Source organism: Oncorhynchus clarkii, chromosome 12 (assembly GCF_045791955.1).
Source record: "Oncorhynchus clarkii lewisi isolate Uvic-CL-2024 chromosome 12, UVic_Ocla_1.0, whole genome shotgun sequence".
In the NCBI taxonomy this organism is placed as follows: Eukaryota; Metazoa; Chordata; class Actinopteri; order Salmoniformes; family Salmonidae; genus Oncorhynchus; species Oncorhynchus clarkii.
Window position 1 is genome coordinate 87,328,673 of NC_092158.1, and position 16,711 is coordinate 87,345,383.

Here is a 16,711-nt window from a genome sequence, read left to right on the forward strand (position 1 = left end):
TTACTAGGTGTAGGTGTAACTAGGTGTAGGTGTTACAAGGTGTAGATATCACTAGGTGTAGATATCACTAGGTCTAGATGTCACTAGGTGTAGATGTTACTAGGTGTAGATGTTACTAGGTGTAGATTTTACTAGGTGTAGATGTTACTAGGTGTAGATGCCGCTATGTGTAGATGTCGCTATGCGTAGATGTCACTAGGTGTAGATGTCGCTAGGTGTAGATGTCGCTAGGTGTAGATGTTACTAGGTGTAGATGTTACTAGGTGTAGGTGTAACTAGGTGTAGGTGTTACTAGGTGTAGATATCACTAGGTCTAGATGTCACTAGCTGTAGATTTTACTAGGTGTAGATTTTACTAGGTGTAGATGTTACCAGGTGTAGATGCCGCTATGTGTAGATGTCGCTATGCGTAGATGTCACTAGGTGTAGATGTCGCTAGGTGTAGATATCACTAGGTGTAGATGTTACTAGGTGTAGATGTTACTAGGTGTAGGTGTAACTAGGTGTAGGTGTAACTAGGTGTAGGTGTTACAAGGTGTAGATATCACTAGGTGTAGATATCACTAGGTCTAGATGTCACTAGGTGTAGATGTTACTAGGTGTAGATGTTACTAGGTGTAGATTTTACTAGGTGTAGATGTTACTAGGTGTAGATATCACTAGGTGTAAATGTCAATCGGTGTAGGTGTGGATGTCACTAGGTGCAGGTGTAACTAGGTGTAGATGTCACCAGGTGTAGATGTCACTAGGTGTAGATGTCACTAGGTGTAGATGTCACTAGGTGTAGATGTCGCTATGTGTAGATGTCACTAGGTGTAGATGTCGCTATGTGTAGATGTCACTAGGTGTAGATGTCGCTATGTGTAGATGTCACTAGGTGTAGATGTCGCTATGTGTAAATGTTACTAGGTGTAAATGTTACTAGGTGTAGGTGTTACTAGGTGTAGATGTCACTAGGTGTTGGTGTTACTAGGAGCAGATATCACTAGGTGTAGATATTACAATGTGTAGGTGTAACTAGGTGTAGGTGTTACTAGGTGTAGGTGTTACTAGGTGTAGATATCACTAGGTGTAGATGTCACGAGGTGTAGATGTTACTAGTTGTAGATGTTATTAGGTATAGATGTTACTAGGTGTAGATGTTACTAGGTGTAGATGTTACTAGGTGTAGATGTTACTAGGTGTAGATATCACTAGGTGTAGATGTTACTAGGTGTAGAGATCACTAGGTGTAGATGTTACTAGGTGTAGGTGTAACTAGGTGTAAATGTTACTAGGTGTAGATGTAACTAGGTGTAGATGTCACTAGGTGTAGATGTCACTAGGTGTAGATGTTACTAGGTGTAGATGTTGCTAGGTGTAGGTGTAACTAGGTGTAGGTGTAACTAGGTGTAGATGTTACTAGATGTTGATGTCACTAGGTGTTGATGTCACTAGGTGTAGATTTCGATATGTGTAGATGTCGCTAGGTGTCGATGTCGCTATGTGTCGATGTCGCTAGGTGTAGATGTCGCTAGGTGTAGGTGTCACTAGGTGTAGATGTCACTAGGTGTAGATGTCGCTATGTGTAGATGTCACTAGGTGTTCAGCCCTATGCTGTGATTCCTCTATGGATTGACCCTTTGTAGCTAGCTAGCTGTAAGTTAACCCTATAATATATCTACATTGATGTTACCATGTAATAACTGTGTTCCAGGATATGATGTAATGAACAATGTAATAACTGTGTTCCAGGATATTATATAATGAACAATGAATAACTATTTGTTCCAAGATATGATATAATGAACAATGTAATAACTATGTGTTCCAGGATATGATATCATTAACCATGTAATAACTGTGTGTTCCAGGATATGATATAATGAACAATGTAATAACTATGTGTTCCAGGATATGATATAATGAACAATGAATAACTATGTGTTCCAAGATATGATATAATGAACAATGTAATAACTATGTGTTCCAGGATATGATATAATGAACAATGTAATAACTATGTGTTCCAGGATATGATATCATTAACCAGGCCAAATAACTGTGTGTTCCAGGATATGATGTAATGAACCATGTAATAACTGTGTTCCAGGATATGATATAATGAACAATGAATAACTATTTGTTCCAAGATATGATATAATGAACAATGTAATAACTATGTGTTCCAGGATATGATATAATGAACAATGTAATAACTATGTGTTCCAGGATATGATATCATTAACCATGTAATAACTGTGTGTTCCAGGATATTATATAATGAACAATGTAATAACTATGTCTTCCAGGATATGATATAATGAACAATGTAATAACTATGTGTTCCAGGATATGATATAATGAACAATGTAATAGCTATGTGTTCCAGGATATGATATCATTAACCATGTAATAACTATGTGTTCCAGGATATGATATCATTAACCATGTAATAACTGTGTGTTCCAGGATATTATATAATGAACAATGTAATAACTATGTGTTCCAGGATATGATATAATGAACAATGTAATAACTATGTGTTCCAGGATATGATATAATGAACAATGTAATAACTATGTGTTCCAGGATATGATATTATTAACCAAGTAATAACTGTTTGTTCTAGGAGAGTCAGTGGCTGGACAGTGTGTCTCTGCTGATTAAGGACTCATTTGAAGGAGAGATGCGGATGATTGACAACCTCTCTGGATCTGTCTTCCATCACTACTCTTCTACCTCTTCTCCTGTCTGGAAGGACTGTAAGAGCCACCCACAACTAGAGGTAAACAAATGAACCATGCATTTGTAGACGCACACACACACACACACACACACACACACACACACACACACACACACACACACACACACACACACACACACACACACACACACTATACCTGTTGCTAGTTGTGTCCATCACAATGATAAAGTGTAACGGACCACTCTGGAAAGTAATAACTGGGATTTGAACCTCTTCACCTGTCACTCTTCCTCTCTGCCTGACTGCAGATGCTGTCAAGCTATCAATCTGTCATCTCCTCCTCTTTTACATGCTCCACCCATCTCTGATTTATCATGTCATGAAACTATCTCCCTCTGTGTTTGTCCTCCAGCTATCGTGTGTGTGTGTGTGTGTGTGTGTGTGTGTGTGTGTGTGTGTGTGTGTGTGTGTGTGTGTGTGTGTGTGTGTGTGTGTGTGTGTGTGAGTGTGTGTGTCTATCCTGTGTTGTGTGTGTGTGTGTGTGTGTGTGTGTGTGTGTGTGTGTGTGTGTGTGCTGAATGTGTGATTGTTGTGCCCCAGGGCATGGAGAGACAACAGCAACACTGATTCTTATTTAAACCTATTTTAAGGGGACAGTGGGCATGTCTTGGTGCATTAAGACATACACCATATATACAAAAGTATGTGGACATCCCTTAAATTTGTGGATTCGGTTATTTCAGCCACACCTGTTGCTGACAGGTGTATAAAATTTAGCACACAGCCATGTAATCTCCATAGACAAACATTGGCAGTAGACTTGCCTCACTGAAGAGCTCAGTGACTTTCAACATGGAACCGTCATAGGATGCCACCTTTCTAACAAGTCAGTTTGTAAAATGTCTGCCCTGATAGAGCCCTGATAGAGCTACCCCAGTAAAGTGTAAGTGCTGTTATTGTGATGTGGAAACGTTTTGGAGCAACAACAGCTCAGCCGCGAAGTGGTAGGCTACACAAGCTCACAGAACAGGACCACCGAGTGCCGAAGTGTGTAACGCGTAAAAATCATCTGTCCTTGGTTGCAACACTCACTACCGAGTTCCAAACTGCCTCTGGAAGCAACGTCAGTACAAGAACTGTTCGTCAGAAACTTCATGAAATGGGTTTCCATGGCCGAGCAACTGCACACAAGCCTAAGATTACCATGCACAATGTCAAGCGTTGGCTGGAGTGGTGTAAAGCTCGCCGACACTGGTGCAGTGGAAACGCGTTCTTTGGAGTGATGAGTCACGCTTCACCATTTAGCAGTCTGACGGACGAATCTGGGTTTGGCGGATGCCAGGAGAACACTATCTGCCCCAATGCATAGTGCCAACTGTAAAGTTTGGTGGAGGAGGAATTAGGGTCTGGGGCTGTTTTTCATGGTTCGGGCTAGGCCCCTTAGTTCCAATGAAGGGAAATCTTAACACTACAGCATACAATTAATTCTAGACAATTCTGTGAAGGCCCTTTCCTGTTTTAGCATGACAATGCCACCGTGCACAAAGCGAAGTCCATACAGAAATTGTTTGCAGTGGAAGAACTTGACTGGCCTGCACAGAGCCCTGACCTCAACCCATCGAACACCTTTGGGATGAATAGGAACGCTGACTGCAAGTCAGGCCTAATCTCCCAGCATTATTGCCCGACCTCACTAATGTTTTTGTGGCTGAATGGAAACAAGTCCCTGCAGCAATGTTCCGACACCTAGTGGAAAGCCTTCCTAGAAGAGTGGAGGCCGTTATAGCAGCAAAGGGTGGACGAACCATATTAATGCCCATGATTTTGGAATGTTCGACGAGCACGTGTCCACATTCTTTTGGTCATGTAGTGTTTACAGGGTCTGTCTGGAAACAACCTAACAAGGGACTTGTGATAGTTAGGGCCCTAAGCTTCTCCTGACAACATCAGGGGCCTTTATCTCTGTTTCTCTGAACACATTCCATTCTCCCAGTCTATTTTCACCACCTTCTCTCTCTCTCTGTCTTGCTCCCTTTTTCTAATTATCCCCCCCTTCCCTACCTCTCTCTCCCCTCCTCCCTCCTTCTCCCCTCCTCCCTCCCGCTCTCCTCTTGCCTCCGGCATACTGCAGTGGTAATTTACTGCTGTATATGAGCCGTGAATCTCTCTTTATGAATCTCTTTGTCTCACTCACCCACAGGCACATGTTCATATAACGGCCCCCTCCCTCACCCCATTGGATTTCAATTGTCTCTGGTTTATGTGTCCATTCTCTCTCTCGGTTTTAGATCACTTTCTCTCTCTCGGTTTTAGATCACTTTCTCTCTCTCCTTCACTTTCCCTTTCCCCCTTTTTTTCTCCATCACTCCTTCTAACTCCGTCTCTCTCCCCCTCTCAATCTCTCTCTCCCCCCCTCTCTCCCTCTCTCTCCCACCCTTCTCTCTCTCTTTCCCCCCTTCTCTCTCTCTCCCTCTCTCTCGCTCCTTCTCCCCCCTCTCTCCTTCTCTCCTCTCTCTCCCTCCCTCTCTACAGCAGATCCGGCTGGCAGAGATAGAGCAGGCATCTCTGAGGTCAGACCAAATGTCAGACAAGTCGTCGTCTCCGGCCCTACCTGATGACCTCAGCCTGGACGACCAGAGTGTCCACCAGCTGCAGGTGCGGGAGGGAAAGGTAGAGATGGAGGGGTTATAAATGGGAAGGGTGTTTTGGAGGACAATGGAGGGGGTTGAAACGTGGGACTGGGTAGCAGACCTGGGTTCAAATAGTTTTGAGCATGCTTTAGCCATCCTGCAGTACCAATAAGACAAGGTCTGCACTTTAGAAAATAAGATGTTAAATACTAGTTGAACCCAGGTCTGCTCAGGTCTGAGGATGGGGTGATAGAGGGGGTGGACAGTGGGTTCCCTTGGTCTCCAGTACAGAAAGAATACTTGCATTCCAATAAAGGAAGCATGGCACAAAGTTCCAGGGGCATAAGAATACATCCTGAATCCTGCTGAAGCTCTAATCTCCTGTATAGGAATTGAAATCCATTCAGTCCACTGCCTCCCCTCTGGACTGTGAGGGCTATCTTCCTCTTTCTCCTCTACTACATCGTTCCTCCCTTTCCTTTAGCCACCTCCGGCAATTACACCTCTGTCTGCCCCATCCCTCACTATCTTCCTATCATCCCTCCCTGTGCGTTATCCCTCCCTCTAGTTGTTTGATGCTAGTAGGAGTGTGTGGGGGATTGTGTGTTTATACACATTTTACTATACTTGTGTGTCATGGTTCCTCCTGGCACCAGAGGGCGGTCTAGAGACTTTTATTGGACTGTGTCTTATTATTTCATGATTGTTTCCCCTGTAAGAGAGGTGTGTTTTCTGTTGAATTCAGTTTCCTGTATGTTTCCCCTGTGTGAGTTTCGAGTGCTGGTGTTTGTTGTTTTTGGTTTTAAAAAATTCTGTATCGCTACATTCTCCATTATTCAAGTTAAGTATTTCAGTTTTTCCCAAGATGCTGATTCCTGGTCTGGTTCATTCTCTGCTCATTGGTTCAATTTACCTCACAAGAATAGTAAGACTTAGCTGTTTGTGTGTGTGAGCGAGCAAGCACGAGAGACAGATCCAAATCAGAAAAGAGCTGTTAAATTCTACAACCAACTAAAAGGAAGCGATTCCCAACCTTCCAAAACAAAGGCATCACCGACAGAGAGATGAACCCGGAGAAGAGTTCCCTTAGTAAACTGGTCCTGGGGCTCTGTTCACAAACAGAGCCCCAGGACAGCAGCATAACTAGACCCAACCAAATCAGAAAAAAAAAGATAATTACTTGACACATTGGAAAGAACTAACAACAAAAAAACAGAGCAAACTAGAATGTTATTTGGCCCTAAACAGAGAGTACACAGTGGCAGAATACCTGACCGCTGTGACTGACCCAAACTTAAGGAAAGCTTTAACAATGTACAGACTCAGTGAGCATAGCCTTGCTATTGAGAAAGGCTGTGAAAGGCAGACCTGGCTCTCAAGAGAAGACAGGCTATGTTGCACACTGCCCACAAAATGAGGTGGAAACTGAGCTGTACTTCCTAACCTCACGCCAAATGTATGACCATATTAGAGACACATATTTCCCTCAGATTACACAGATCCACAAAGAATTTTTAAAACAAACCCAATTTTGATAAACTCCCATATCTACTGGGTGAAATACCACAGTGTGCCATCACAGCAGCAAGATATGTGACCTGTTGCCACAAGAAAAGGGCAACCAGTGAAGAACAAACACCATTGTAAATACAACCCATATTTATGTTTATTTATTTTTCCTTTTCTACTTTAACTATTTGCACATAATGTGACATTTGTAATGTCTTTATTATTTTGGAACTTTTGTGAGTGTAATGTGTACTGTCAATTTTTATTGTTTATTTCACTTTTGTTTATTATCTAGTTCACTTGCTTTGGCAATGTTAACATGTGTTTCTCATGCCAATAAAGTCCTTAAATTGAATTGAATTGAGAGACCGAGACCGGCTGTGTCCAGATAGCACACATGGCTACCAGGGTTGATGTGGGCCATAATCAGTCATCTAGAAGGGATTTGAATCAGAAGTGATCATAGCTGATAGTAATATCCAGATGAAGGTCCTAGGGAATCACTTTTAGCGTGTATTTTATTACACTTTTATCTGAACCAGGAAGTCCATTGCAGATAAAGAATCTCTCTAGATAAAAGAGATTCCTTCTTTTCCTCAGAGACTAAGTGTGTATGCTAGCAGGCTAGGAGCTTGGACGCTAGCCGGCACTCCCTTCAGTAATAATGAAGTGCAGTACTGCACCCTATTATGCCCCACTCCACATTTAATTATAATAACAGACAACATAAACAGGTACAGTGTGTGTCAACATGTGTGTTTTCTCCCCCCAGGAGGAGAGGGGCAGTGACTCCCAGGGCTCAGAGGAGGCTGGCGGAGGAGGGGACTCCTTGACCCAGGCCCAGACAGGGGGGTCGAGGCACTGCAGGGCCCACAGTTCAGTAGCCGAGGAGGGGGCTCCACTCCTGGTGGAGGTGGGGGTCCATCAGAGACACAAGACCCCATCCCACCACAGCCCTGGTGAGTCCAGTGTGTATTGCTGTATATGTGTGTGTATATCAGAGGGGTTGGGAAACAAAGCAACATTTCTATATATATTATATATATATATATATATGGACTAATTCAATGGCTTGCAAAATTATTCACCCCCCCTTGGAATTATTCCTATTTTGTTGCCTTACAACCTGGAATTAAAATAGTTTTTGGGGGGTTTGTATCTTTTGATTTACACAACATGCAACACTTTGAAGATGCAAAATATGTTTTATTGTGAAACATATAAGAAATAAGACAAAAAAACTGAAAACTTGAGCGTGCTTAACTTTTCACCCCTCCCAAAGTCAATACTTTGCAGAGTCACCTTTTGCAGCAATTACAGCTGCAAGTCTCTTGGGGTATGTCTCTATAAGCTTGACACATCTAGCCACTGGGATTTTTGCCCATTCTTCAAGGAAAAACTGCTCCAGCTCCTTCAAGTTGGATCGGTTCCGCTGTACAGCAATCTTTAAGTCATACCACAGGTTCTCAATTGGATTGAGGTCTGGGCTTTGACAAGGCCATTTAAATGTTACCCTTAAACCACTCAAGTGTTGCTTTATCAGTATGCTTAGGGTCATTGTCCTGCTGGAAGGTGAACCTCTGTCCCAGTCTGAAATCTCTGGAAGACTGAAACAGGTTTCCCTCAAGAATTTCCCTGTATTTAGCGCCATCCATCATTCCCTCAATTCTGACCAGTTTCCCAGTCCCTGTCGATGAAAAACATCCCCACAGCATGATACTGCCACCTCCATGCTTGATGGTGTTCTCGGGGTGATGGGTTTGCGCCAGACATAGCATTTTTCTTGATGGCCAAAAAGCTCAATTTTGGTCTCATCTGACCAGAGTACCTTCTTACATATGTTTGGGAAGCCTCCCACATGCCTTTTGGCGAACACCAAACATGTTTGCTTATTTCTTCTTTAAGCAATGGCTTTTTTTTGGCCACTCTTCTATAAAGCCCAGCTCTGTGGAGTGTATGGCTTAAAGTGGTCCTATGGACAGGTACTCCAATCTCCGCTGTGGAGTTTGCAAATCCTTCAGGGTTATCTTTGGTCTCTTTGTTGCCTCTCTGATTAATGCGCTCTTTGCCTGGTCCGTGAGTGTTTGTGAGCGGCCCTCTCTTGGCAGGTTTGTTGTGGTGCCATATTCTTTCCATCTTTTAATAATGGGTTTAATGGTGCTCCATGGAATGTTTAAAGTTTCTGATATTTTTTTATACCCAACCCTGATCTGTGCTTCTACAACTTTGTCCTTGATCTGTTTGGAAAGCTCCTTGGTCTTCATGGTGCCGCTTGCTTGGTGGTGCCCCTTGCTTAGTGGTGCCCCTTGCTTGGTGCTGTTGCAGACTCTAGGCCTTTCAGAACAGGTGTATATATACTGAGATCATGTGACAGATCATGTGACACTTAGATTGCACACAGGTGGACTTTATTTAACTAATTATATGACTTCTGAAGGTAATTGGTTGCACCAGATCTTATTTAGGGGCTTCATAGCAAAGGGGGGAAGACATATGCACGCACCACTTTTCTGTTTAAAATATTTAAAAAAGAATGAAACAACCTTTTTTTTCACCACTTTTGACTATTTTGTGTAAATCCAAATAAAATCAATTTAAATTACAGGTTGTAATGCAACAAAATAGGAAAAATGCCAAGGGCGATGAATACCTTTGCAAGGCACTGTAAAGTATATCTTATGTTTTCACATTATTGAGCCAAACCTGCAATAAAATCTTTAAATCGGTGTACGCAACCAATAAACGTTTATTTGATTTGAACTGAGCTGAGCTAAGCTGAGCTGTACATAGCCAGCCCATCACAGTGCAGGTTGGTCCTACACTCTTAGAAAAAAGGGATCCAAAACGGGTCTTCAGCTGTCCCAATTAGAGGTCGACCGATTAATCGGAATGGCCGATTAATTAGGGTCGATTTCAAGTTTTCACAACAATAAGCCAAGGTCAGTTGCTAGCTAGCATTAAACTTATCTTATAAAAAACAATCAATCATAATCACTAGTTAACTACACATGGTTGATGCTATTACTAGATATTATCTAGTGTGTCCTGCGTTGCATATAATCTGACTGAGCATATAAGTATCTGACTGAGTGGTGGTAGGCAGAAGCAGGCGCGTAAACATTCATTAAAACAGCACTTTCGTGCGTTTTGACAGCAGCTCTTCGTTGTGCGTCAAGCGTTTTGACAGCAGCTCTTTGTTGTGCGTCAAGCATTGCGCTGTTTATGACTTCAAGCTTATCAACTCCCGAGATGAGGCTCGTGTAACCGAAGTGAAATGGCTAGCTAGTTAGCGTGCGCTAATTGTCGTTGTGTTGCTAGTTCGAGCCCAGGGAGGAGCGAGGAGAGGGACGGAAGCTATACTGTTACACTGGCAATACTAAAGTGCCTATAAGAACATCCAATAGTCAAAGGTTAATGAAATACAAATGGTATAGAGGGAAATAGTCCTATAATTCCTATAATAACTACAACCTAAAACTTCTTACCTGGGAATATTGAAGACTCATGTTAAAAGGAACCACCAGCTTTCATATCTTCTCATGTTCTGAGCAAGGAACTGAAACGTTAGCTTTCTTACATAGCACATATTGCACTTTTACTTTCTTCTCCAACACTTTGTTTTTGCATGATTTAAACCAAATTGAACATGTTTCATTATTTACTTGAGGCTAAATTTGTAACGGTTTTCTTCTGGGGAAAGAGAGGCGGACCAAAACACAAAATTGATTTTATTGATGTATTATATTAAGTTAAAATAAGTGTTAATTCAGTATTGTTGTAATTGTCATTATTACAAATACATTTAAAAAAATTGGCCGATTAATCGGTATAGTTTTTTTTGGTCCTCCAATAATCGGTATCGGCGTTGAAAAATCATAATCGTTCGACCTCTAGTTCCAATAGGATAACCCTCTTTGGTTCCAGGTAGAACCGTTTTTGGTTCCAGGTAGAACTCATATGGGTTCCATGTAGAACCCTGTGGGGAAAGTGTTCTACATTGAATCCAATAGGGTTCTACCTGGAACCAAATATGTACTACTTGGGAACAAAAAGGGTTCTTCAAACGGTTCTCCTTTGGGGACAGCTGAAAGAACCCTTTTGGTTCTAGATAGCAGTTTATTTATTTTTTGAAGAGTGTATTCATGGGTTGCACCTCCGTCGCTCGGTTGCATCATGACATTGTTATGAACGTTCTCAAGCCGCTCTCTGCCATAGTGGTGCCCGAAAGTCGAGTGATGCCCAGTCATTCTGAAAGGGGCCTAATGACTGTTTAACCTAAATTACACTATAGTGGCCTGGAAATACTATGACGTTGCAACAGAAGGCAAATAATTACTAGGAAACATCTTTGCCATCATTATCATGTCGTAAAGTGTACTTTAGAGAGATGGCAATGTTGCCATTAGCTAGCGACGTTAGCTATCTAAAATCCAGTCCTGGCCCTGCAATTTTAGCTAGTTATCTAAAGTTATACTGCATCTTAAGTCAATCTGGCAACATCATAATGATGACAACAGGTTTTCCTACTAATTAGTTGCTTCCTTTTGAAATGCCATCTTGTTTCCAAACCACTATAATGCACTTTAGACTAAATCTTCATTCATCTTCATTAGCTCCAATTGACAATGTATTAAGTAAAACATTCAGTCGGAACCAGGGCCTGAATAGAATCTTCAGAACAGCATTGTAATGCAATGTGCAACCCATGAATAGAGTGAATCAGACATCACAGTACAGTACAGTGACAATGTTGCTCTCCCTGGAATGATGTGCATTATTTGCATGGTCTTTGTTAGTCTAATCATCAATATCAGTAATGACTGTTTATCCCTACATGCTAAATGGATTGTATTTATGTGGTGTTTCACTCGGGATCTAGATGGAATAGTATATTTGCCTTACAGCCTTTCTCTCTGTCTCCAGGTGGCACCTCCTGCAGTAGCACAAAGGCAGGAGAAGGATCAGATGAGGGAGGAAGAGGAGGAGGAAGAGTAGGAGCGGCCAGTGCCTCTGGTTCTCCTGCTCTTATCCGTCTGCCAGCGGAGTTCTTCCACCCCGTGGGAGCAGCGGCCCTGCCGGCGCCCCCCAGGGCCAGAGTAGGGCGGCCCTCACGGGGCCTCAGACTCACCTCCCCGGCCTCCTGGTCCGCCCTGCGCTCCCAAGGAGCCCACAGCCGGGTGCTCTGCACGCAGGTAAGACCTGGCCTGCTGTATGTACTGTATGTACTGTATGTAACAGATACCAACACACTGCATAATGTAATTCCTGTAGGGTCTAATGTTAGATCGAGAAATGTATACAAACCTCAGGCTTCCCTCTGATTGGGAAATGTTTGTGTCCACCCCCTTGTTATCTTTAATGAGTGTCCGCCACACTGTTTGGTGCTGTTATGACCCTTTTGTGTTGTACCCCATACACTGCCACCAGAGCAACCAACAGACTGTACAGTACACATTGCACAGCCTACAGTGTAGTCAGTCAAACATTGACTCTAATGTTGTTATTTATTACAATATCTCACTCCACATCTCCACCCTGCCCCTCTCGCTCTGCCCTCAGTACCCGTCCCATAGTGACTCGTCTTTGGCCAAGGGGAGCTCCGATGGCAGCCTCCAGACCACCCTAGAGGAAGGACTCAGCTTCAGTGTTTCGCCCCCTCAAGACCTGGTGTCCCCCCTCCCTCCTCTCCCCCTGCTCTGCCCCTCGCTCCCTGAGGACCCCACCAGCTGCCCAGCAGGCCAGACTCTGAGACCGCGGCCCAGCCCCTCGTCAGGCCCTGCCCTCACCCTCCAGGCCACTCGGGGCCACCAGCGTAGCCAGAGCAGCGGCAGGGGTAGCATCAGCCCCGGCTACACCCGGGAAGACTCCATGGACCCCGTTCCATGTGACCTGGAGGACCTGGGCATCGGGATCAGTTTGTCTATCGGGGGGTGTGGCTCCAGCCAGGCGGGCAACAGCGAACACTTGTCGGAGACGCTAAGCAGTCTGTCGCTCACATCGTTGCTCTCGCCCGCCTCCCTGGCACCCTCGGGGGTGAAGAAATGCAACAGCACTGGGAGCTTAAATCAGGGGGCGAGGAGGGGGGAGGGGAGACAGATCCTAGGGTTGGAGTTGGACCACCAGGGCTTCCTGGCCAACCCTTGGGGAGAGAGTGGGGGAGGCAGAGGAGAGGAGGGACAGTTGGGAGAGGCGCCGGACCTCAAGGGGAAAAGCTCAAGCCAAACAACAGTAGGGTCCTGTAGTAAAAACAGATGAAGCCTGAATCCCTTGTTGTCTACTACCGCTCCTATTAGGATTCATCAACCCCTTACTGTTCCTCTCCGTCCCCCTCAGGCAGAGAGAAGTTTGACGTTTTTGACAACGTGTGATGTAATCCCGTGAATTCCTATAACCAAACCCCTCCCTCTCGCTCTATAAATATTTGTTTATGACCCCCCTCTGTCCCATTTTGTGCTACCCTGTGGCAGTGGTTCAGGTGTGGAGGGTCAGAGGTCAAACGGTGGAAGGTTAAAGGGGATTACAGGTGTGACCCCTGTGGTGGGGGTGTGGGGGGCTGGGATGGACCCCCCATCATACCCCTGAGGAGGAGAAGGACCCCCAGAGGAGGAGACAGACCAGGAGGGCTGCATCATCATATCAGGGAGATATACATAGAAGATGTAGCCAGAGACAAGCTGAGACAGAGATCTAACGAGAACATTTTGTCTGAACGTCGTTCCTGTTTTCCTGTTTGTTTTCATTTTTTCTTCGGCTTCACAGAAGTTTAAAATGCAAAAATAGAATATCTAACAAAACTGAGCTGATCAAGCCAACAGATTTAATTTATTTTTCAGTGTGGCTGTAAATCACAGTGTAGGAGGAGGCTGTATGTACGTTGCAGTGTAGGATGAGCCTGAATGTACGTCACGGTGTAGGAGGGCTGAAGCCAGATCTGTTGTGGTAGACGGAGGCTACAGGTCCTTGTGTGTGGAGTGGAAGAGGGGTGAGGAGGTCTAGGTTGAACAGAGGTAGTGTAGAGGTCACCTGAGAAGGAGTTGTTATAGTGGAAGAGCTGAGACTTAGGTAGCAAAAGCATGCGTTAACTTATCATCACCATCACCTAACCCCTTACCTCCATCGGTACTTTTCAGGAAGGAGTGTGTGTGTGTGTGTGTGTGTGTGTGTGTGTGTGTGTGTGTGTGTGTGTGTGTGTGTGTGTGTGTGTGTGTGTGTGTGTGTGTGTGTGTGTGTGTGTGTGTGTCTATGTGATAGTACAACAGGAAAGAGAGAGAGACAGAGAGATAGAGACCATACTAAGATCCCACTCCTGCATGCAACAGTTTGTGAAATAGGCTCTTTTATCCCAACGTCACTCACTCAGAGAGAAGGACAGGGAGTGAATGAGAGAGACAGGACAGCCTGCTATATCCACTCACAGTAGCAAAGCCTCTCTGTCAAAGACACTGACCCTCCTGAGACAAACAACCTGAGGAGACGAGACGAGCACCATTCACTCTGGGAGATGAAAAACTCACACCTGCATACAGTTGCTTCACAATGGAAGGTGTGAGAAATTCAAACCTGTCACTTCTTTCTCTTTGTCACTTTGCCAAAGTAAGAAAGGAAGATTATATCAGAGATATGAATTCCAGACCAATAGAACCTTCTAGAAGATGGAGGCAGTTTGCCTGCATGATGGAATTATTGCATTTTACCCAAGAGTTTTAATATATATACTGAAGTGTATCAAGATGTCAATGTTGGGATGATAATTATAAAGTGGTTTCTATTCCAATATTTTTTTAGAATACAGAATAGGAGCGTGACAGTGTTGTCATGACTTTGTCCTTAACCTATTCTCGTATAACTTATTGTCGAAAACCATTTGTCTGCAAGTGGCTTTCAGTTTTATAATGTGGGGTTAAAAATATATACTTTTTATTATTAAAAGTGTGTGGAGAGAACAACCAAGCAAAAAAATGTAAATAAGCTCTGTGCGCTGAAGAAAAAGTTCCCTTGGGGACACGTAACTTTGGGAATTTCGGATTTTGGATTTTGGAAGACCAAAGGAGGGAAGGGCCATAATTTTGCAGCACAGGAGAACATTTCCTAATCACAGACATTCCCGGGACGAACAGGGAACGTTGTCGCTTAGCTTAGCCTCCTATGCTAATACCAAGATGAAAAAACATTGCTGATCTTTTTGAAAGCTTTAATTTGAGTGTCATACCAATACATGATGACACATCTAATTATTGACACATCAATGTTCCTTAGCATGGTTATGGGATTGCAATAGGATGCTTCTCCTTGTTTAAAAGATACGCAATTCACTCACCCCCTCTATCTCTCTCTCTAACACACATCTGTAGTAGCAAACCCTAGTTTTGATATCAAGCTGTCACTGTAACGATGAATTAACATAGCATCTTTTCCCAACCTTTTGGTATGCCACTCAGTACATCTGAGATGAAGTGGCCATCTTAGCCTGACCTAGAATACACTTTTGTATCCCTGGTGGGGTTTTTGGGGGGGAGGGTTCTCATTGAGGTGATGAGCAAAGTTCGGTTTGACCTGTTTAATGAACTTCATTGACATTTAATTGAATCACTGGTGATTGTCTTTAACATGTTTGTAACATGTGGGATATCAGTGAGTGATTATTGCTATGGGTTGTCTGTTACTGTAACTTCAGGAGATGCCACTTTATTATTATAGTCCACACCTGGACCGTCTTGGTTAATGGTGGTGGGAATAGGTAGAAGTTGCCCCTAACCACTGATACAAGGTCAGATATTAGTTCATCCCCTTAATCTTTAAGGTTAGAATAAAGGGTTGGGTAATCTGATTCTAGATCTGTGGTTAGGGGCGACCTCAACCTCCAGGTGTAAAACATGAGCGTGTGGGTTGACAGGAACCATAACGTGACCTTGAAGGGCTGTTTTAGCTTCAAAGATGTTCTCATAAATGACCAGATAAATCTCTAAGTCAATGACTATGGCATCAAAGGTAAGCCTAATGGCACAGCAATAAATGTTCTTATGTGTTTGCCCTGAGTACATGATGTCATAGTAGTTCTTATCTCACCACAGTATAATTGTAGCCTGTTGTATCATGTCCTTTTTCTGAGAAAACAATAATGTCATTGTGGAGTTTTTCTGCCTTCTGAACTAACAGCCACTAACAGAATACATTTCTGACTTTCCGGACACCAATCAGGAGAGAGCTGGGCTGCCATTGGATCAGATGAACACGAGGTAATTTAGAACTCTGGGTCGAGAGATCAAACCACTAGAGAATAAAGTGTACATATGTCAACAGAGGAATAACCAGTGAGATGGTACAGTACTTTAACACACAACATGCTGCAATGCACAGTGCCTGGTGTTGAGGTGTGTAACCTACAATATAAATCTGTACATAATTTTGAATGTATGCTGTTATCAACAATAATGACAACACCTAAAAAACATGCAGTTTGTTGAGACTAAAAGCATACAACCAATCAAAACTTAAATTGTACATGATAGATCCACAGATACAATTGATATTGTATCATGGAATGTGAAGGGAATGAACAAGCCAATGAAGATCCACAAAATATCACACAGTGGGCCATGGACTTTTCCACATGTGCAGGGTTCAGAGAGAAACTAGTATTGACAGGAAGCATTTCCCTGATTTTTTTTAACCTTTATTTAACAAGAAGGGCTCATTGAGATTAAAATCTCTTTTTCAAGAGCGCCCTGGCCAAGATAGGCAGCACCAAGTCATTACAAAAAAAATACAGAAAGACAACATGAAAAACTACAAGTAATCTAGTAAAAACCATTGAATTCACAAGAGTATAAAACAGCAAATTAAAAACATTGACAGGTCAGGGAATCAGCCTCAAAATCCTTCA

The 16,711-nt window shown here is 43.2% G+C and overlaps 1 protein-coding gene across 1 annotated transcript in view; it reads left to right on the plus strand.

Moving 5' to 3' along the window:
* LOC139421581 (calcium voltage-gated channel subunit alpha1 Ia) overlaps positions 1-14,515 on the plus strand; it is a 121,052-nt gene extending 106,537 nt beyond the window's left edge. Inside the window, exons 29-33 of the mRNA XM_071172623.1 lie at positions 2,612-2,767; positions 5,222-5,359; positions 7,601-7,787; positions 11,752-12,020; positions 12,388-14,515. Of these exons, the coding sequence (XP_071028724.1) occupies positions 2,612-2,767; positions 5,222-5,359; positions 7,601-7,787; positions 11,752-12,020; positions 12,388-13,083 (1,446 nt within the window). The 3' untranslated portion in view covers positions 13,084-14,515. The remainder of the gene's footprint in view (positions 1-2,611; positions 2,768-5,221; positions 5,360-7,600; positions 7,788-11,751; positions 12,021-12,387) is intronic.
* The last annotated feature ends 2,196 nt before the right edge of the window (positions 14,516-16,711 follow it).